Source organism: Cryptomeria japonica, chromosome 8 (assembly GCF_030272615.1).
Source record: "Cryptomeria japonica chromosome 8, Sugi_1.0, whole genome shotgun sequence".
Lineage (NCBI taxonomy): Eukaryota > Viridiplantae > Streptophyta > Pinopsida > Cupressales > Cupressaceae > Cryptomeria > Cryptomeria japonica.
The window spans coordinates 553610674-553634571 of record NC_081412.1 but is presented as its reverse complement, the minus strand read 5'-3'; the positions used below and the strand labels follow the sequence as shown (position 1 = coordinate 553634571).

The following is a 23898-nucleotide window of genomic DNA, read 5'->3' as shown; positions in this document are numbered from 1 at the left end:
TCATGTTCAAGTTAGAGGCTACTGCAACAGGGCAAATGAGTTTAAATATAGTTTTCAACTGCTTCGGATAAATTGCCATTGTTTCAATCTGGCAGGTCATGCCATAATAGTAAGGTGGAGCAGATGCCATGATGATGAGCCAGCTGAACACGCTCTCCATGATTATGGGACTACATTAATGGAGGCTAGATGAACCAGGGTTGTCTGAAGAACTCAAGTTAATTGCATACCCCATGAATTTGATAAATTGAAAAGTGTACTCCAAAGGACCGTGGTGCAGTGCAAAGCACGATAATTCAGTAGCAAACTACTTTTAAATCCCCACAATGCATTAAGATTGACTATAACACAGTCTATATAACAAAGGTTAAGGTGTATAGAACATACATGTGTGTTTTCAGAGGAACAAATACACATGGACATATTGGATGTAGAGATATCTTGTTTGAAACAATTTATGCATACAGCGTTGAAAAAATGCTCCACACTTTCAGTCCAAGATTTGCATTTGGTTTATTGATAGGAAGATCAAAATATTTTGTTGAGTGAAATATACACTAAATCATACTCTAACATGACCATCCTAATGTGAGTGATTAATTCAAAACCTGTAAATGTGGTGTGAACACCTCCTCTGATGAATTCAAATCTTTCGCAGAGCATTCCGTTGAATACATGCTTTATCTTTCTCATCTATTCAACAGTCTTTCAGCAAATCACACTCTATTTCGCCTTTCATTTTCATCATCTTCCCTGCAAATTGTGTTTACTCTCTGGAAACTGTAGGGTATAGCAGCGCCAAATAATATCAAGAGAGTAAAATTTGGTGCTTGGAAACTGTAGGGTATAGCACCGCAACATAATATCAGGAGAGTAAAATTTGGTACCTTATTGATAATGTTTGAAATAAAATTTTGTTTGCAGCGTCACTAGTCCTATGGACTGCAACTTCTACCAGCATCCTCCACCTTTCAAAAACATGCAAAAGAATTTAAGCCCTAATCGCCAAGTAATTGCCAACTGTTTGTTCCACTTGTACCTTACGGTGATTCCCAGGAGTTTTGCAGACCTGAAAAATTGCAGGCTAGAGCAGCCCAAGACCTGTTTTGCAGGCCCTCTTCTGGGAAGACGTGCGTTCTCTCATCTTGGTCTATGGGAAAGTAGCTGCCAGCAATCTGCAATGCAAATGAGAGGCTACCACGATACCTTTCAGCAAAATTTCGTTTAAAAAGAAAGCAACTTCTTTCATAATACATTGTTGAAAATAAAGATATACAAAACTTTCGAACATGCTGATTGGTTGAAAGGAAAGCTTTTAATCACTGTTTAAAACAACTGCCTCGGCTATAGTTTCCTGCTGGCAGGAACTAATAATACGTAAGACATTACCTTACAACGTTTGGTTTTTCCTTTTTGATCTTTATCTATCATTGTTTTCTTTATTCTCACTCATTTAAAGTTAATGTAGCAGAGGGAGAAGCTTCTTAGTTTGAAGTGGATGCCTCTCTTTCTAAACTTAGGTTAAACTATATAGTTAGGCAGATTTTTAACATTGAAAATTATGTAAATTGCACTTTTGCAATATCTTCACAATCTGTGAATTCCTCTGTATTTCTCTCTAACAGTAGTAGAAGTAACATAATGAGAGGGGGATTGAATTGGACAAAACGGCGACTTTTCGTGGTAAGAAAATATAAAGCCAATTCAGAATTAAATATGCAGACTAAACAATTAATTTATGACTATTGTAATGATAAAATTGTATAATTATATCATTTTTTTATTTTATTTTTGTTTTATTTTTGTTTTATTTTTAATGGAATGTCTTAATATGATTACATATTAATACGATATAGTAATGTATTTTGTTTGATTTTTTTAAAAACCTTGGTCTATCAATGTTTATTTTTTTTTATTTTGACATATTTAATTTGATCCTTATCTTCCTTGTTCCTACCATGGTAGCTTTGCCGCCTTAATAATTTGCATTAAATATTTCTCTCATTAGTAATATATTTTTTCTTAGAGCAGCAAATAAATAATAATATGCATCAAATTGATATAGGATATTGTTTGCTTAAGCTTGTTGTTTTTGACTAGTTGAGTGCACCTATGCAATTGATCAGCTACTTATTATTACAATTGAATACTCATACAACATATCTATTTAGTCTACCTATAATCATATTCTCCATCTTAACTTTTCATAACCAAAAGTTAGTGTTGGTGAACATCTTTATCTTTATCGCTAATGTTTTTGTCATTTCTTTACAATGTTTTTTTCTAGATAACCCTAGTTTCAAATTAATAAACAATGATTACAATACACTTGCAAAGTTTAAGTATTTCAACAAGAATGACAAAAAAAAGATGGACAAATTATTGTAGCATAAGAGCACCTACAAAAGTTATTATAAAACCTTCATCTTGATTTTCACCTTGCTCACCTGGATGTTCTTGAGCCTCAATTAAATTTTTTCTGGATCATTGGAATTTCTCAAGAAATGTTTTTACTTCTATTACAAAGCTTTGTATGAGATTACAAACACAAACATAATTTTATTTTTAAAAACAAAATCGCTTTCAATTAATATAGAAGTAAATAAAAATATTAGTGATTACTTATCCAAAGTTAAGGAATTCATAGATAAATTAGTTGATATACACTTCTCTAATAATGATATTACTAGTTTGGTTGCAAGAGAAAAGCCACCTTATTTTGAGAATTTGGTAGGTATCCTCCTAGAAGAAGAAGAGAGGAAGAAGCATATGGACAAAATAATTCAAAGTGCAAATTCAACTTTCATGGGCAAAGACAATAAATCATCCAAAGGAAAGCAATGGTGAAAGAACAATGAATGAGGTAGATTCAAGAACCAAAGGTATAAAGAGATAAAAGATATCAATAAGGGGCATCATCCAAATGAAATGTAAAGAAAAATAGAAATTTTAATTATTGTTGTAAATTTGGACATTATTCTTATGAATGTTGGAAAAAGAAGAATAATGAGTCTAAAAACAACAAATATGAACATAATTATGTGAATGGTGAGGCTGAAATAAGTGATAACCTTTAGGATTTAAAGTTTTTTATTTCTAATGTTGCTCTTTCATCTGAAATAGATGAGTGTAATAACAAGTTTATAGATTCAGGGGCATCAATTTATATGTCATGTCATAGAAATTGGTTTACAAATGTTTAATGAGAAAAATGATGGTAGTAAGATCTATTAAGGACATAATAGGTTTCATGACATAAAAGGATACTGTGATATTAGTGTTCAACTACCTAATAGATATCTAAAACAACTTCTAATGTAATGTATGTCCTAGGAATCAAGAAAATTTTAATTTTAGTTTCAGCTATTATAGATCAAGGTCTTAAAGTTGAGTTTTTGAAGACAAGTTGACAAGTAAATGATATGAAGGATCATTGTAATGTGATTGCTAAAGGAATTAGAACAAAAGGCTTGTATAAACTTGATGTAAAATTTGAAAGTTATCAAGAAATGACTTCTACATGTGTATCCACCGAAGAGCTATGGCACAGGAGCTATGGCCATTTAAATCTTAAGGATCTTATTACTCTACTATTTGTGATGGTTGTGTATTAGGTAAACAATATAGAAATGAATTTTCAATAAGTTCTAATCAAAGACAAAAAGATATTCTTGAATTAGTATAATTAGATGTATGTGGTCTTATGCAAACTTAATCACTTGGGAGAGATTCCTACTTTCTTATATTTATTGACAATTGCACTAGATATACTTGGGTGTACTTCTTAATAGATAAGAATGAAGTGTTTGAATATTTCAAAGAATTTAAAGTATGGTGGAAAAACAAAGATCTCACAATATTAAGATTTTTAGATCAAATCAAGGGGGAAATATACTTCAAAAAGAAAAATTGAATTATTGTAAATCTAAAAGCATTATTAAATAATACACAATTGCCTATAGTCCAGAACAAAATGGTGTTGTTGAAAGAAGAAAATAGGACAAGTGTTGATTGTGTTAGGAGTATGCTACAAGGAAAGAACCTTCCTAACAATTTGTGGGCTAAAACAATTACTATAGCTATTTATTTGTTCAATAGAAGACCTATCAAGTATCTATGAAATTAAACTCCTTATAAAGCTCTTATTGGTGCTAAACCTATTATTAGCCATTTGAGAATTTTTGGAAGTAAGACATTTTGTCATATTCCAAAAGAGAATAAGAGAGATGGAAAGTCAATCAAAGGTATTTTTATTGGTTATTGTTTTGATCATAAGGCCTATAGGATGTATAATCTAACTATTCACAAGATGTTTGCTAATAGGGATGTTATAGTTCATGAGCTTGTGGATGATGTTCAAGAGGAAGAAAAGGAGGATAAATCTAGTTCATGGAAACTACTTGAAGAAGATAATGAAAGTTCAAATATTGTTGATTAGCAAACTTGTGATCAAAGTGGACATGAATTAAGGCAAGGTGAAGTTACTCTAGCTAGCATAAAGCATTAAGAAGATCAACAAGACAAATCAAGGCACCAATTAGGTATAATGACTATGCTCATAATGGCTCAAGTAATGAGTGTAGATGAACCTCAAAATTTTAAAGAAGCTAAGGACCATAAAGAATGGATGAATGCAATGCAAGAAGAATATGATTTAATTATGGATAATGGTACTTAGGAATAAGTTGAATTACTTGTAAAAGGGTGCTCATAAAAGGAAGGAATAGACCATCAAGATAATTTTGCATATGTAGCTAAAATGAATACTTGTAGGCTTAAGATTGCACTTTCTACTAATTTTAATTGGGACCTTCATCAAATGGATGTTAAGTTAGCATTTTTAAATGGTTATTTAAAGGATGAAATTTACCTTGTTCAATGTAAAGGCTTTGTAAAGAAGGGAAAGAAACATTTGGTATGTAGGTTAAAGAAAGCATTGTATGGTCTCAAACAAGCACCAAGATCATGGTATGAGAAAATCAATAAATTCTTCTTTCAACAATGGTATATCAAGAGTAAAAAGTATCCAAACTTGTACATAAAAGAGTGATGTACATGGTAATATTGTTTTGATTTCATTGTATGTGGATGAATTAATTATTCTAGGAAGTGTTATAGATTTGATTGGTGAAAGCAAAGAAGATTTATAACAAGCATTTGAAATGAAGAATCTTGGAAAAATATAATATTTTTTAGGAATTGAAGTGTGGAGACAAAATGGTAAGACTTTGATTACTCAAAGTAAGTATGCAAAGAAGTTGATCCAAAGGTTTAATATGTACTATTGTAAAGTGTTATGTACTCCATTAGAACAAACTTTCTAGTTTTTTGTGATAAAAATACTTGAAAAGTCAATGGGACTTTGTATAGGCAGATGGTGGGAAGTTTGAACTACTTGGTCACTACAAGGCCTAATATTATATATTCAGTCAAAACCTTTTTGAGCCTCATTGGAATCAAGAAAGAAAGTCATTTGGTACCTACAAGGTATTGTAAACTTTGGCATTAAATATACTAACCATTTGAATGTTGAGTTGCTAGGTTTTTTAGATTCTAATTGGGCAGTTGATCTAGATGATCGTAAGTCAACAACTAGCTATTCATTATGTAGTCACATAAATCTGTCCAGTTTAATTAAATAAATATTTTCTATTTATTTAATTAAAAATCCACTAGCCATCAGTTAATTAAATTAATATTTAATTAATTCATCTTCAATCATTCTCCTATTAATTAAATAAATTATTCAATTTATTTTAATTCATCCATTAAAACCAAATTCACAATCAATTAAATGAATAAATCCTATTTATTTAATTTAATCCCCTTTCCTCTTGTAAATAAATAAATAAAACATTTATTTAAATCATTAAATCCCCCCCACTTGCATTCTCCTAAAAATGCAACTTGCACCTATTTGTTGAAATAAATGAATTTTATTTTAATAAAAATCCTATTTTCCCTCAACCACCAAACCCACTTGCAATCCTAAACCCCTTCTAGATTCTTCTAACCCCTTCCTAATTATCCTAATCCATCCCCTAATTATTGTCATATTCCTAAGAAACTTGGAGTCACTTCTCAAAGACTTCAAAGTCTTTGAAAAACATTTAAGGCTTGATGTGTTCAACACTCTAATCTCTAAAGTCTTCTAAACCACTAATGGCTCTTACATAACCATTTATGGTTAAATCCACTTGCACTCATGGTTAGGGACTTTGACCCCTAACTCAACCCTCATGTAACCCATGTGTCTTCTCAAGGATTTATTGCTTTGACCATGGTTATCCTCACTAACTCTTGCACAAGAGTTTAATCTTTGAATAATGGATTTATTCACTCAACCCAACCTTGACCTTACCTCCCAAGTTAACCCTCAGGTCATGTCAAGCATTTAATGCTTCCTCCCTCCCCTCTCAACCCATCTCATGTTGATACTTGTCATCCTGGGATTGGGTTGAAAGTCCTCACATGGATCACAAACCATTCAATCCTAACCCTTGTTGAGATTACTCAATCTCAACCATCCATTGCTCCATTTTTCCTATAAATAGAGCCCATTTCTTCATAATCCAAATCTTGAAAACTTGTATGCATTTACATTATAGACATTTTTAGAGAACATTTAGCATAAATCAATCATATTCACTCTTTTGGTTTAAAATCAACACTAGCTAATTAGATAATCTCTTATTTTAGCTTTTGTTCACACTTGCATAGTATTAGATTAATCATTTTTCAATCTTGAACCTCCATAAGGCATCCATAGTGCAAAAAGTTGTTGAGAGCTACACTAATTTGGAACTTGGAGAGGAGAGGAACAAGGGAGGAGGAGCTACAAGCATGGTGGAAGGCATTTGGAGATGCCTTATTGTATTTGCTTTCATTGTCAAATGCTTTATTATGTTTTTAGTGTCTCTCTTGGTATGCCTGCTTAGAATAGTCTTTGGTTGATTGACACTAACAACTCTTTGTTTCTTTTTGTTTCTCATATGTGTTATAACACCATAGGTTTTGTCTAACATCTCCCATTTTGCAAAGGGTGAGGGGGGATTCAGTGTTAGATAGAAAATATGGAGGACCTAGGATCGAGTCCTGTGGAGGAAGATGAGTAAAATAGAGTATGCATTGTTATGTCTATGTATGTATGGTATGCAACTATATGGATGTATGGATGGGTGGAATGCAACGGAATGCAATATACACAGATGAGATGGAATGATGATCCATAGTGCTTTATTTTTCATCATTGAGTATGATAGTATCAATCTTGGACGAGGCAGTAGGAACCAAGGATGGAGCATTGTACCTCCAAACAAGTAGCATAAATAAATAATAAAGAATATGGACACTCCATAATGGTTCATGCTCATATGGTTGAGGTATACGCTGTAGTCAGCAAGTCGTAGTGATCCATGACTGCATTTTGTGTATGATCACGTAGCTTAGTGAACTTCCCACGTAGACACCATTAGTACATGCCCTAGAACTTCATTGGAATAATTTGCAGAAGACATACAAACAATGCTTAGGAACCATCTCGGCAACTCTAATTACTTGTGGATATCCCGTAGTAGCGGAGGAACCTGATATAAATGAATAATAACCTATAAATCAACCAAGTACTTGATAGCTTAAACAAAAGTTTCTTGTCAAAGAAAATGTTATCATGTCCTTGTGTTGGTAAGGAAGGATGCATCCTTGCTAAGACAGGTTGCATGTTGATGTTGATCGTTTGGTTGATATAATAAGTGGTCATCGTTTTGAGTATTTCACAATGTTTGTTTGGTATCTACTTAAGAAAAGCATATGTACAAAAGTTTTTCCATGTTTTTGATTGATTTTTGATGGTTTATAATGTTTTTGGATTTTGTGATTGTTTTCCAATTTTTTTGGTATTTTTGTGAGATAATTTTCCAATGTTTTTGGTATTTTGTGAGACAGTTTTGAATGAAGAACCCAATGAATCACAAGTAATGCAGAATTCACTTTCATCAAATAGGTTAAGGGCATTTCCCCTAGTTGAGACATGACTATGAAAAAGCAGGATTCAAGACGCATGAAGTACTATCCTTGATTGCAGATCAATAACAAGCCATGGTTTGGATGGATAGATGTGTGGATGCAATGAATGTGATCGCAACAAGTTTGAAAGACAATGGAGCCATAGCCTTTATGAGTGGTGCCTATTTGCCAGGTTTTTACCATCGCACTTACCCAAGGTGCCACCAGAGTGGTTGTTCACCATTTGGATGCATGATTTTTCTTTACCATTTTGATTTTTTTATATTTTCTTCAGGACATTTATCTGAATGTTTTTGTTGTTTTTCAAGTATGTATTGGATTCTGACGCTCTGTACAGCTTATGTATAAAACCATTTGAGGTGCATGATGTTGGTCGCATCTGCTAGAGGTTCTCCTTCTGAAGTAGCCAACTGATATGTCCCGGACCCAAATACAGCAGTAATAACATATGGACTCAACCAGTTTGATTCAAACTTTCCCTGATGTTCTCTGTTAGGTTGGTTACGAGGATTCTCTCGAAGAACAAGATCACCTACCTCAAATGTATGAGGTCTAACTCGATGATTACAGCTTTTTCTCATGTGTTGCTGATAGGCTTTCAGATGATTGTCTACATATTGTCATTTCTCATCAAGTAGTTCCAAGTCTTGAAGATGTGATACTCTGTATGCTTCATCATCTATGAGATTATGCAAGGAAACTTGCAGAGATGGTATCTCAACCTCAATAGGTAAGATAGCTTCTGCATCATAGACTAATGAGTAAGGAGTTGCGCCTATAGGGTTTCAAATGCTAGTTCAATACACCCACAGTGTTGGATTTAATTAAACGTGCCAATCACGGCTAGCATCATTGACTGTCTTCTTTAGGATTCTCAATATGCTTTTGTTTGATGCTTCAGCCTGGCCATTTTCTTGTGGGTAATAAGGAGTGGAAAAGCAATGTTGGATGTGGAATTTCTCACAAAGTTCACGGATGTCCTGATTTTTGAAAGGAAGCCTGTTATCTATGATGATGGACATGGGTACACCATACCGGTAGATGATGTAATTAAGGATAAATGAGGTGATCTGCTTGTTGGTGACTTGGGTAAGTGGAACAACTTCGATCAACTTTGTGAAGTATTCGATGGTGGTAATAATGAATTTGTGGTCGTTGGATGAAGAGGGATGAATTTTACCCACAAGATCAAGTCCCCATTGAAAAAAAGGTCATGGTGTTGTGATTGGTTGCAATTCCTATGCTGGTGCATGTATCAGGTCTCCATGAACTTGGAATTTCTTGCATTTTCTGACAATATAGTAGGAGTCTTTTTCCATGGACGACCAATAGTATCTAGTGCGCATGATCTTCTTTGCTAAGGAAGGACCGCTTATGTGAGTCCCACAAATTCCTTCATGTACCTCTTCCAAGGCCTTTGTTATCTCATCTTGTTCCAAACATCAAAGGAGAGTACCATCAAGATTGCGTTGGTATAGGGTTTCAGCAATGATGGTATATCGAGCGGTTTGGCAAATGAAAGTTTTACATTGGTTATTTGATTGGTTATGAGGAAGTGTGTGATCGCATAGATAGGTGTAGAACTCACTATACCATAGGGATTCGGAATTGAGAATGCGACATATCATCTCGGATTTGGGGATATCATAAGTAGGAATCCAAAGTTGTTCTACCAAGAACTCGTAGCATGTTGAATTATGTGGAAGATCTAGGAGAGATGCAATGGTAGTCATAGCGTCAGCAGCTTGATTTTGATCTCTGGGTATCTTCTCAAAGGTGATAGTAGTAAATGATACCTTTAAATTTTCCACCATTTTCTTGTACGGCATGAGTTTGTCATCCTTGGTTTGATATTCATCAGTTACTTGTCGGATGACCAGTTGGGAGTCATCATATATTTGTAACTCTTTCAATTTCCATTGTGTGGATAGTCTAAGTCCTGTGATCAAGGCCTCATATTCTACTATGTTTTTTGTACATGGAAATGTGAGCTTGTAAGACTTCAGGATGTTGTCACCTTCAGGTGTGATAAACAGAATGCCTGCCCCTGAGCCATGCCTAATATATGAACCATCAAAGTATAGTTTCCATGGTTGTGCTTCTATGATCGTGAATATCTCTCAATCTAGAAAATTGGAAATGAGAGGATGATTGCCTATGAGGGGTGCATCAGCCAACTGATCTGTAATAACTTGGCCCTTGATAGCCTTATGGTCCACATACTCGATATCAAATTCACTTAGAATCATCACCCATTTAGCCAAGCAGTCTGTCAATGCTTTTTTGTTGAGGAAGCATTTTAGTGGATCAATCTTCACAATGAGTTGTACTTTATGTGTCAATAGGTAGTGCCTCAGTTTAGTGGCTGCCAAGATTACTACTAGGCAAGCTCACTCAATAGGTGTGTAATTGAGTTCATAGTCGTCCAGTGTGCGAGAGATGTAGTATATAGATCACTCTTTTCCTTCTACTTTGTGTTGAGCCAGTAGCACTCCTAATGTTATATTTGTTGCTGAGATATAGAGTAGTAAAGGTTTATTTGGATCTGGTGGGATCAGCAACGGTATATTCATGAGATAGTCTTTAAGCATTTGGAATGCTTGTTGGCATCTGGTATCCCATTGAAAGAAGATGTTTTTATGTAGCAAGTGTGTAAAGGGGTGACACTTATCTATGAGTTGTGCAATGAATCTTCAGATGGATTGTAGCCACCCTTGTAATGTCCTTAGTTGACTGATGTTCCTTGGAGGTGGCATGTCCATGATTGCTTTGACCTTTCCATGATCAACCTCAATGCCTTTGCTTGAGACAATGTATCCTAGCAGCTTCCCTAAGGTTACTCCAAAGACACATTTCTTTGGGTTGAGTCGCACATGATATTGTTCTAGTCTATCAAAGATTTTCTCTAATACTTCCAGATGACCTTCTCTTGTGAGTGATTTTGCTAGTAAGTCATCAATATAATCTTTCATTATAGTATGCATCATATCATGAAAGATGGTTGTCATTGCTCGTTAATAGGTCACTCCTGCACTCTTTAGACCGAAAGGCATTACATTCCAGGAGTATGTTCCCCATGGATAGGTGAAGGTCATCTTATGTTGATTCTCCAGTGCGATCTTTATCTAGTTGTACCCTGAAAAGCCATCCATGAGAGAAAGTATGGCATGTCCTACTGTTAGGTCCACTATTATGTCAATGTTTGTTAGGGGAAGTCATCTTTAGGACATGCCTTGTTCAAATCTCTAAAGTCAGTACAAATACAGATTCCCCCATTTGGTTTACCGACAGGCACAATATTGGATATCCAATCTGCATAATCAATTGTTCTAATGAAACCAACATCCAAGGGTTTCTTACGTTCTTCTTTGACTAGTACCACAATCTAGGGATGCATCTTGCGAAGCTTCTACTTGACAAGCTTAGCTCCTTCGGTCATAGTGAGGTGATGCATGACTAAATCAGGATCAAGACCAAGCATGTCTACATATGACCATGCAAAGTTGATCTGGTGTTTTTTTAAGAATTCAACAAACTTCGGTTATTCCTCTGGAGTTAAAAGAGATGCCAGATGTATGTGGTGAGGAGTTTCAGGAGTCCCCATGTTGTATTCTTTTGTTTCCTCAATGAGAATTGTTGATCATTCCTGTTGTGTACTAGAGGGGAGAATGTCAAACCTTTCATCCTTAGGTGCCTCAGAGAGGTTTTCACCATTGGATATGCTCTTTCTTTTTACTTTTGTGGGATCAAATAGTGCCATAGTGTGGTTTTCACTGGAAGATCCATGTGTTATTGTTATATTTTTGTTGCTGAAAGGTTTGGCATCCCCCCTAAAGTATGTTGCGCTATTAAGTTCAACGGCAAATCCAGATTTGTGATCCCTGCTTGGTATGTTATCTTGTAATTCCAAAAAGTCAATGGTTGCCTCATCGTTTTGGAAATGGTCAAGACATGGGGGATTAGATTGGTTCCATTCAATGAGTTCAGGATGGATAATAGGCATTACCTCATCAATCAGGTTAAGTTCATAAGATGTGTCAATGAGGGTCAAGATGTTGTGGTGAACGTCGTTGATGATACTCTCCTTATCAGAATCGGGCGTAGGATGTGACATAGGGTCTGTGGAAGATGTTTCCAATTCAGGAACTCAAGAGGTTTTAATCTGCACTTCTCCATAAATAGGGATTTCTTTGTGAGGTGGAGGTGGTGATGTGTCTTCCTCATCTAAAGTATTGAGGTGTACTGAATCAAATTCCTACTCATGTGAATCGATCTGTGAGTCTCTTTCCAGTATCTGATTACTATACCATATCAGGATATCCTTTGAGTTAAACACTATAGGTGTGATTGGCTGATGTACCTGTAGAGGAAATGATTGGTGCTACAGGAAGGATTATGGGGATCAGTGAATCTGATACTGTAAGTATCGGTGTTGTTGAATATACTACTTTTGATGGAATTATTGGTGTTGTCAATATTGTTGGGGGTTTTGATACTGGTAATGGTGCTATTGATGCAGTTGTTGTTGCTGATAGGGTTGTTGGTTTGATTGGTGGGATGATTGGTGTTGTGGATGATGTTGATGGGATTGTTAGCCACATTGGGGAAATTGGTGTGGTTTGTGGTGCTACAGATATAATCAAGGGTGACCTCTTTATGTTTGTAGTAGGCTGATATAGAGGTTTGTTGGGTTTCCCTTTGAATCTAAGCTTAGTAAGGATTTCCTTTTGAAAGCCTAATCGTGTGTTATCTTTGGGCTTTAATTCCAGTTGCAGCAGCTCATGTCATCCTTGCTTGCAAGGTCCTAAAGCACTCTAACCATCATAACCTATTCTTTCCATAATGAGAAGGCCTTTTCCATATTAATCTGTGGGAAGCTTAGCTTGTGGGATGTTTGTGGTGATAGGATCTTTATAGATCCATTCTGCTAAGTCCTCATCTCTGGTCTCTTCTTCTTGACTCTTTCCAAGGATGAAAGGTGTCAAAGTGCATGCTATCTTGGCTAGTGGTTTTTGAAGTAACCATTGAGGTTTACCATGAGTTCTAGGAGAAGTGGGCATTTGTCCAACACAAAAGAGTTGGCTTAGATTGTACTCTCTAGGACCTTCCTCTGCCATTTTCATCTTGAGGTTCTCTTGCTTGGGTATAGTGATGTTTGAACTCGAAAGAGAGGTTGGATTAACGTATGAGGTATGAGATAGCTTCTCTTTTGTTGGGAACAATAATCTCTAGTTGATGGTTCATATTGTGATAATATACAAAGGGATTTGCATCACCCAGGATTGTAATTTCTACACTATTATGAGGGAACTTGAGACACTGGTGGTAGGTGGATGGAACGGCTTGCATGGTGTGTATCCAAGGTCTTTCTAACAACAAATTATACAGCAGAGGAAGGTCCAGAACTTGACATATGATGTGCTTCACCACTGGGCCCACTCGGATTGGTAACACAACTGCTCCTTTTGAAGAACGCTCTACATCATCATAGGCTTTTATGGTTATATTTTTGTGAGGATCCACTGATTCAAATGTATATCCCAATGTTGTGACCAATTATAATGTACAGATATTTAGAACTACCCCATTGTCGATCAAGACTTGCTTGATTCTATGCTGGTTGATAAATCTTTCAATATGGAGTGAGGCGTTATGAGGTTGCAGGAAGGATCTATTGTCACTTTCAAAGAAAGTGAGACGTGGTGATGACCTTAGATTTCCAACCATAGCTTGGAATTGATCTATATTTAGATTTGCAGGGACTAACGCCTCTTGGAGATCTTGATCCAAGATTGTTTTATGAGATGGAGATAGGCGCAATAACCCTAAGATGGATATAAGTGTGGGCATCTTATCTAACTGTTCCACAAGGTTATACTACTTTGGGATGGAAAGTGTGCCTTATGGAGATGCTTTAATGGTGATCTTGCCACGACGTGTAACAACATTGTAGGTAGAGCTTGGATGTTTTATGGTAATGGTTGCAATTTGTTCATTGGCATCATATAGGTGATTCACAGTGTAATTATAGGTGGCTCGCATATAATTAGTGGTATTTGTGTTTCACCCTGAAGTGGAAGGACCCCTTTGATCTTGTGATGGAAGTGGATTCTTAAACATAAGATGATCATTATTTCTATTTTTTGGGTCATGTCATTCAATTTCAATCTCACCTTAGTCAATAAGATCTTGAACAAGATCTTTCAATCTGTGACAATTTCTTGTTTATGCCCTTTCCCTTGATGGAATTCACAATGTTCGTTGTCACTCCACCATGAAGGTTTGACCTATGGTTCATAATTTGATATTTTTGGTAGGGTCACCAGATTTGAAGAAACCACCTGACGTAACACTGTTTCAATAGGTTCCTCTAAGGGATTGTATATTCATTTTTGTTTATAATTTTGTTGGCATTGTCTAGGTTCCTCTTGAGGTACATTGCATCCTTGATTTGGGGGAACAATCATTTTGTTCTTGAGTGGGGGGTTTTATCCCGCAAATCAAACCATAGGTTGTGCACTTTTGATAGTCCTTGCATCTACAACCCCGTTATTGACGATGTTTTTATTTTTATTCCAGAAGTTAGGTTTATCAGTGTTGAAGCGCGGGCGAGGGCCATCCTTTGATTCATTGCATATCTTGATAAGCCCCTTTTGGATGAGGGCCCGTTCACATTTTAAACCCTTGGTGATCATGTCATTAAAGGATTTTGTGCCTTTCATGTCTAGGTGAAATTTCATTTATGTGTTCAAGTTGGAAATAAATATTTCCACTAGTTCTTGTTCAGGTAACTGAAGAGAATGTCTACTAGACATTTGACACCATCGGTGCAGGAAAGTTGAAAATAGCTCTCCTGCTTTTTGCATAGTGTTACACAGATCAGCCATGGTGATATCACGTTCAATGTTGTGTGAGTAATGTGTAAGGAATTTTTGGACCAGTTCTTCGAATGTCCTAAAGTCACCTGCTAGTTGGGAAAACCATGATGTGGTTGTTCCTCCCAAACTTTGGGGAAAGAGTCGCATTAGGTACGTGTCCTCATATGCCACTTCTAGGCAAGCTAAATGAAAGTCTCTAACATGATCGCGGGGGTCTCCTTTTCCTCGATACTTTTCGAACTTAGGTGTTTCAAACCCTCGTCCCAAAGGTGGTACATGTAGATTCCTATCAAAGGGATAGGGACAAATATCTTTAAGTGAAAACTGGTTTGTTTTCACACCACAGTGGAGTTGTTGGGCTAAATTCTCAATTTGTTGCTGCAACATGTCAATGTCATTTGAAGGAAGAGGAGGTGGGGGATTTCCTTGATTAAGGTTGTATCTGATGTAATCTCGACCCCTTTCATCCTCATTACAACTTTGGTGTCCTGATGCTTGCCTTAGTTGTGCAGTATCAAAATCAGGGGGTAATTTGGCCCCCTCTTGAGCAAGTCTTAAAAAGTGAGCATCACCATTGCTCCTCAGTATTTCATCAAAAAGTCGATTAAAGAGAGGGTTGTGTTGTGCCCTTTCTATTGCTGCAGGAGTAGGAGTACTTGGATTTTCATCATTTGTGTTTCCTCCAAGAGCTTCTTGGAATTCATTGAGATTTTCCTCCTCTTCCTCTTCTATCTCAAGCTGTCTAGATCTTGATCTGGTTTGAGCCATTTTGTTTACAAGGTGTTGTTGAAGTTTGGTGAAAATGATGATGAGTTGGTGATGAAATGAGAGATTAATGTTTGGTGGAGTGTTTTGCATATGGATCTCTTGCACTAAAGGTAGATGTTACCAAAGTCCTTTCTTGAATTGCTTGTTTGTGTTTGGTTGACAATGTTGATATGATAAGGTTTAGAGAGACCTGAGATGTGTTACAGACCCAACTACCTAGTAATAAAAGGATGCACTCATAGACTAGTTTTGACTTATGTAGAAATGCTGCTTACGATGAGTTTATCCTAGATGTAGAGACACTCTAAAAAGTGATATGTTGTGTTTGATTCAAGCGATACCGAAAGAGAACTTAGGACAAAACCTCTTTATGTTTTTGAGAGTTGAAAAGGATTGATGAGGTGTGAATGTGATAATGGATGAAATGTTAACTTCAATAGAAACTCTATGTTACAAAAGGAATAAACTCTTCCTCTTCTCTTTTAGGGGTTGGTGGTTCTTCCCTAGCTAATTTATATGTGATACAAATGTCTGGAAAGAAGACGAGATTGATTTTGCCTCCCTTGTTTTTATGATAACTCAAAGCTCTATATTGAGTAAAAGCTCTATGGTTTAATGACTCTTGATCAAACTCGTTTGATTTTCCTTGAAGATATAGACGCATGTGGCGTAAGAAGGTTCTATGTGAGACAAAGATTTGTCTATTAAGATAGAAGAATTTCCTTCATTTGATGAAAGCCTTGGAGCTCAATGGTCTTTTCTTCAAGTTGATATGTTGATGAAGATTCTTCCTTCTCAAAATGTGAAGAATGGTCATATAGTTTGATACTTTGTTGTTTTTGGACTTTGATTTTGATCTTTTGTTGGTATTTGAAAATGTTTTGTGTTGGATGAATACTTGTTTTGGAATTGATTTTTTATTTTTATTTCACAAGAAAACAAAGCAAGCACACAAACACAAGAATGTTGCCTCAAAGGGCACAAATAAGTGTGGGTCTAGATCAAACCAATCTCTGGACTTTTATGACCCTTTCTTTACAAATGTTTTTGAGTATTTTTTTCCAAAAAAGTCTGAAGTCAGAACAGTTTATTACTGGTCTTGACACAAAATGAAGACACTTCAAACATGCTTTATCCCTAAGGTCAAATGGCCAATTGCGATAATTTTTGCCATCTTGATATTTCTTCAACTTTGGTACTACATACCTTATGAATCCTGTTGTGGTAGGTAAGGATGTGATATACTAAGTCTTGCACGAGCATAAAAAATAGATGATCCCTATGATGGGGGAGTCACCTCTTTTATCAAGGTACAAGTCACCTTTCAAAAAGCTATGTTTCTACTCAAGGAAATATGTATGGTGAATATCTTGGGAGCAAAACCTTCTATGCTCTTGCACTGAACTTCTCACAAATATCCTCAATCAATAGAATGGGTGGGCTACTACATAAAGGTGTTTAGTAATTTTTGATATCTTTGGACATAAGTTCATTCTACAATGACTCACTTAAGAGCCTTGTAACTTGTGGTGGGGCCCATTTGTTCTTTCAGTAAGTTACACTATAGGAATAGCTATACCCAAGGCTACAGCTTTCAATCACACCTGATTTCTATAGCGGCTCGAAGGATTTATCACGTGAGGTCATTCCCAAGAGTGATGTGTCTCTTGGTAGGCCTCTCCTAAAAAGATAAACTTTGAGTGTTAATAACACTTTTCTCTTGCACCTAGGACCACGAAAGCCAAGGGAGAGGATAGTGTGTGTTAGAAGTAGGACAACTCGACAAACTTTTTTGCACAAGTGTGCCAAACACAAAAGACACTTGTTCTTTTTAACTCATCATTGCAATGTGATCCAGCTATTTGGAGATGTTTCTCCAACAATCATGGTGTTCTTTTTATCCTTCAATGGCAAAATGTGTTGTAATCTAGGAATTTGAAATCCTGGTCAACTGAATTAAGAGCACGTTTTGCTTTGAAGGAAAATCGCTTTGAGCTTGAAAGAAAAGTGGCTTGTTCTTTTTATTTTGCCCAAAACAAAGTGTGGATTATGAATTTTAGTTTGAGTTGATGCAAGAAAAGCAAAATTTGTCTCATTGAGTTTTAAACACCAAAATAAAGATTTTGAGTTGTCTAACTTGCAAAAAAAGCAAAGTTTGTTTTGTTGAATTTTAAAGCACCAAAATGAAGTTTTTGAAGTTCCCTAACTTGCAAGAAAATCAAAGTTTGTTTTGTTGAGTTTTAAACACCAAAATAAAGTTTGAGGTTGATTTTTAACTTGCAATAAAATAAGTGAAGTTCTAAAATCCTAAGAAAAATGGGGTTAGTTCAAACCTACACAAAAAGCAAAAAGTTAGCAAAATCCACATACATGGTGGCCCTCTACAAGCCTAAAAAATTTTGATTTTTCGGTTACAAGGAATTTTTTACAACTCTCTGTTACAATAGCACTACTCTATGTGAGAATAGAAGCGCTATTTAACACAAAAGTGCAGCAGAAAATACAACAACGCTAAAAGAAATGTTGTCAAACAGAAAACTAAAAGCGCTAATACTAGAACAATAGCGCTACTTCAAGGTCAATAGCGCTAGACTATAAACATAAATGCTAATTTGGGGACAACAACACTATTGGAGGAACAATAGTGCTAAAATACCAAATTGAGATAGCACTAAATTGAGAACAAAAGCGCAAGAGTGCGACCTATGTGGCAATTAAAACATTCAAAAATATTAGTAGTTTGAAAAGAAGTTGCTTTGGATTCATGTCGGGTTCACCAAATGATGCTCTGCAAAATGGGAGATGTTAGATAAAACCTGTGGTGTTATAACACATATGAGAAACAACAAGAAACAAAGAGTTGTTAGTGTTAATCAACCAAAGACTATTCTAAGCAGGCATACCAAGAGAGACACTAAAAACATAATAAAGCATTTGACAATGAAAGCAAATACAATAAAGCATCTCCAAATGCCTTCCACCATGCTTGTAGCTGCTCCTCCCTTGTTCCTTTCCTCTCCAAGTTCCAAATTAGTGTAGCTCTCAGTAGCTTGTTGCACTATGGATGCCTTATAGAGGTTCAAGATTGAAAAATGATTAATCTAATACTATGCAAGTATGAAAAAAAGATAAAATAAGAGATTATCTAATTTGCTAGTGTTGATTTTAAACCAAAAGAGTGAATATGATTGATTTATGCTAAATGTTCTCTAAAAATGTCTATAATGTAAATGCATACAAGTTTTTAGGATCTGGATTATGAAAAAATGGGCTCTATTTATAAGGAAAATGGAGCAATGGATGGTTGAGATTGAGTAATCTCAACAAGGGTTAGGATTGAATGGTTTATGATCCATGTGAGGACTTTCAACCCAATCTCATGATGACAAGTGTCAACATGAGATGGGTTGAGAGGGGAGGGAGGAAGCATTAAATGCTTGACATGACCTGAGGGTTAACTTGGGAGGTAAGGTTAAGGTTGGGTTGAGTGAATAAATTCATTATTTTAAGAATAATTCTTTTATCCAATGGATAAACTCTTGTGCAAGAGTTAGTGAGGATAACCATTGTCAAAGCAATAAATGCTTGAGAAGACACATGGGTTACATGAGGGTTGAGTTACGGGTCAAAGTCCCTAACTGTGGGTGCAACTGGATTTAACCATAAATGGTCATGTAAGAGCCATTAGTGGTTTAGAAGACTTTAGAGGTTAGAGTGTTGAACACATCAAGCCAACTCCAAGTTGCTTAGGAATGTGACAATAATTAGGGGATGGATTAGGATAATTAGGAAGGAGTTAGAAGAATCTAGAAGGGGTTTAGGATTGCAAATGGGTTTGGTGGTTGACGGAAAATAGGATTTTTATTAAAATAAAATTCATTTATTTCAACAAATAGGTGCAAGTTGCATTTTTAGGAGAATGCAAGTGGGGAGGATTTAATGATTTAAATAAATGTTTTATTTATTTATTTAAAAGAGGAAAGAGGATTAAATTAAATAAATCGGATTTATTCACTGAATTGATTATGAATTTGGTTTTAATAAATTAATTAAAGTAAATTGAATAATTTATTTAATTAATAGGAGAATGATTGAAGATGAATTAATTAAATATTAATTTAATTAACTGATGGCTAGTGGATTTTTAATCAAATAAATAGCAAATATTCATTTAATTAAACTAGACAGATTTATGTGACTACACATTCAACATAGGATTAGGTGTTGTTTCTTGTAGCAGCAAAAAGCAGCAAACTACTAACTTGTCATTTGTTGAAGCTAAGTACAAAGCATTGTGCAATGGTACCTGTGAAATAATTTGGCTAAATCAAATTCTTGAAGATATGGGACAAAAGCAAGAAGGCAACTCCAATAAGGCAAGACAATCAAGGTTGCAAACAATCCAATTTATCATATATGATCAAAAACATTGAAAATCAATATCATTCCATAAGAGAAAAGGTTCATTCAAAAGATATTGAGCTACAATATTGTAACTTCAATGACAATATGCCTGATGTAATTAATATGTCATTGGAAAAAAAAAATTGCAATTTGTAGGGATGTGTTAGAGGTCAATCAAAATTCTATTATTCCTTCAAGGAGAAGTGTTAGAATAAATCATAATAGAATTAGTATATATGTCAAAGATTTTTAATCACAAACAATAACTAACTTAAGTTTAGTCCCCCAGATCTAGATAGCTATCAAGAAGTCCATTTATCTGTCCATTTACTTACATGTGTTGTCCATCATTTCCAATTACCAGTCAGTCTGCAATTTTTTTATGTCAGTCTGTTTAGAAAATATCTAGAAAAGTTGTTTGTCTTGACTCTCTCTCTCTCTCTATATATATATATATAACTTGATCAATAAAATATCGTATCAAATTTCTCTATTTTCTGTGTGTTTTTTTATGCTCTATTCTGTTGCTGAACAATGTAGTAGTTTACTTGAAACACATAATGATTCAAAATTAATTTATAGGGCTGAAGAAGTATAATAAATAAATAATCAAAAACAAGAAATATAGAAGCCATAGGTAAAGACAAGTCATAGAGCTTATAATATTTGGCTCCAAATTTCTAATCCATGGAAAATATTTCACTATTTAACATTTTCAATTATAAACTCAAAATTTTGTAGTAATCAAACAACTAGGGAATCCAAAAGTGGCCAGAAACCCTGCACATGTACTAGTTTCATCAGGACAATACAATTCCAATCTCTTCTTCTTCCTGTCCAAGATTAATATGATTGTGGGCTCTGCTAATCATCGAAATGAGTTCGGTGAACACATCTAAGGGCTATGTTTGCAATGGTGAAGGCTTCTTCTACAGCAAAAATGTCCCACCCATGCTGTTTAAGTTTAGCATCTCCAGCTTCTTCAAAACGATTCTTCTCTATAATGTGCCTTACGTATCCTGGAATATGGAACTGACTGGAACTTCGTGCTTGATCAACATGCCTTTTCCCTATTATCATCTCTAACACAACAATTCCAAAACTATAAACATCATGTTTATAAGAGAGCTTGTTATTCCAGCAATACTCTGGAGCCCAATAGCCTTTGGTACCTATTATTTTATCAGTTGACCTATGTGTGCCATCCCAATCTACATGCCTAGAAAACTCAAAATCAACCAGCTTTGCTTCATTATCCTTAGCATCCAACATAATGTTACGTGGCTTGATATCGACATGAATGATTTTATTAAGGTGTAAAAAATCAATTCCCTTGGCTATACCCATTATCATTTTAAGGCTTCTTCCAGCTATAGGAAAACCCTCTACAATTTCCTCTCAAATAGTCATCCAAAGAACATCCATCTATGTTCATGTAGGCCAAGTAGGATATATTTGCTTCTAAACTGGAACAAACTATGTAGGTAGGAATCTATTTATCATTGCTAATGGTGTAAATGAGATTCAGGCCAATGGAAATAAAACATTTTTACAGTCCACATAGTCAGTTGCATTTAAAAGCAGATATCTTTACAATTTGTGAATCCCTTTCAGTTTCTCCACAACAGTAGTAGAAGCTAAATAATGGAGAGGGTTGAGTTGGATAAAAACATTACCTCATTGGGAAAATGTGTTGCACTTTCCTTCCTTTATAGTTACAAACATAGAAAGCCAATTCAAAATTAAATATGCGTACTAAGCAATTTACATACAAACATAGACAGCCAATCCAAAATTAAATATGCATATTAAACAATTTAGTTTGTGTTATATTATTTGTTTTGATTATTTTAATGGTAAAATTTTGTAATTATGTTAATTTGTATTTTGTTTTGGGTTTACTTTTAATGAAATGTCTCAATTTGACTACATAGTAGTGCATGATAAATTTTTGTAGTATGTTTGATTTTTTCTTGATATGTTCATTTATAGTTGTTTACTTTTGTTTTCACTTATTCTCATAAATTTAATTTTATCTTTGACCTATTTGCACTTATAACAATATATTTGTCTCATCAATAATACATATTTTATGCAGTTAACCATTTCCTTGGGATTTGAGATTCTCTAAACTAGGTATATCCTATAAAAAATTATATCAAAATCTCATTGATTATTTGCATTAAAGCGATTTATAATTCATTTTGTGTCACTAATAATCTACATTAAATACTTGTCACATGAATAATACATTGTCTCTTGAAGCACCAAAGAAATAAAAATTAGTATCAAAGTCATCTAGGACTTTATTTCCGTAAGCTTGTTGTCTTCAATTACTCAGCAAGGGTCATTAAGATGGTACACCAAGGGGTTGACTAGGGATAACGTGAATCATTGCAATGCATCCACTAGTTATTAATACAATTGAATACTCGTGCAACATATATTTTTAGGTCTATCTACAAACATATCCTCCACCTTAAACATTCATAGCCAAAAGTTAGGTTTGGTGAACCTATTCATCTCTGTCCTTGATTTTCTTGTAATTTTTCTACATTCTTATAAAACCTCTCATTAAAATTGAGATTGGAGGAAAAATATTATCCCTCTCACCTATGACTTAAGATGGTCAAGCTCTAATGAACCAAAGAAAGGAATCATAGGTGTAAAACACAATTCGTACAAAAATATATGAGATGAGTTATCAAAAAATTATATTTACAAAAATAAACATAAAAATTATTAATCATAACACAATTATTATGTAAGAAAAATCCTTTTAGCAGAAAAACCTTACCCTCCAAGACAACTCAATATACCATTCAATAATCATTGTTTACTACACTTTCAAATTTGAATTCTTTCCATAAGATTGCCTACAAAACATCATAAACTATCCTTCTTGGTTTTTCTCTTTCTCACATGGAACTTCTCAACCCTCGTTCTCTTTTGTGTGGGTAATTGGAATCTATGAAACATCATTTTTTCCTCTATTCTAAAGGTCCAGATGCTTGGAGTTGGATACATTATTTGTCGGTCCTTTTCAATTCAACCCATTCAAATAGAATATGGATTTTTGGGCAATTTTCTTAGCCCTGCATTAAATTTTATCCAAAATTGGCATCTTTATAGGTTGATTATTGTCTTTAGTATTTGGGAAGATAAAAAGTTATCTCATTTTTTTAGTTTTGTTTTTAATGTTCACTTCTCTTTATACACTAAAATTATACTTTAATCTAATTTTATAATATAAATTAAGGTAATAGAATCATAAAGTTCCACATCTCCAAGATATTCTTAACCACTAACTTAATACTCCCTACATAGTTTTTAGAGCCATAACACTTACTTCATCCCTATGTTAGAAGCAAAGGTGTTGTCATGGTCAATTATCTAGATGACATAATACATCCCAATCTTAAGACTCTTAGTTGTAATTTTACATAAATTTTACTAACTATGGATGAACTCAACCCTTTTACTCACATTCTATCTCTTTTCATTCTTGTCTATCCATATTTTAGCAACTTCACTCACTTGGAACTAGTAAGTTGTTCTATTCATGCTCAACATCCTATAGAAGATCAAGAGGAGGGTTCTCTTATTGACAAGAAGTCTTTTAATAATGACATTATATCTATTAATGTACCAGATAAACTTCATAATCATGATACCCCTTCTTCTTTATTATCTTATTAGTTAGCAAGTTTACTTATATTTATCATTGGTCAAGCTATAACCTTAATTTATTTTTATGGAGGTCATTGAAGGCATCTTGGTTAAGCACGAGTTTCGTATTGCCTCCAATTTGTGCCATTCATAC

General features: G+C 34.7%; 1 protein-coding gene across 1 annotated transcript; it reads right to left on the bottom strand.

The window, feature by feature from the left end:
* Window positions 1-20939: 20939 nt before the first annotated feature.
* On the bottom strand, window positions 20940-21422 carry LOC131857786 (serine/threonine-protein kinase PBL34-like). Its single transcript, XM_059210510.1, has one exon. It carries the CDS (start codon window positions 21420-21422, stop codon window positions 20940-20942), a length of 483 nt encoding a protein of 160 aa, XP_059066493.1.
* Between the last annotated feature and the right edge of the window lie 2476 nt (window positions 21423-23898).

Excerpts from the sequence above, each read along its gene's own strand:
- LOC131857786 (XM_059210510.1), bottom strand. The coding sequence starts at position 21,422 with ATGGGTATAGCCAAGGGAATTGATTTTTTACACCTTAATAAAATCATT.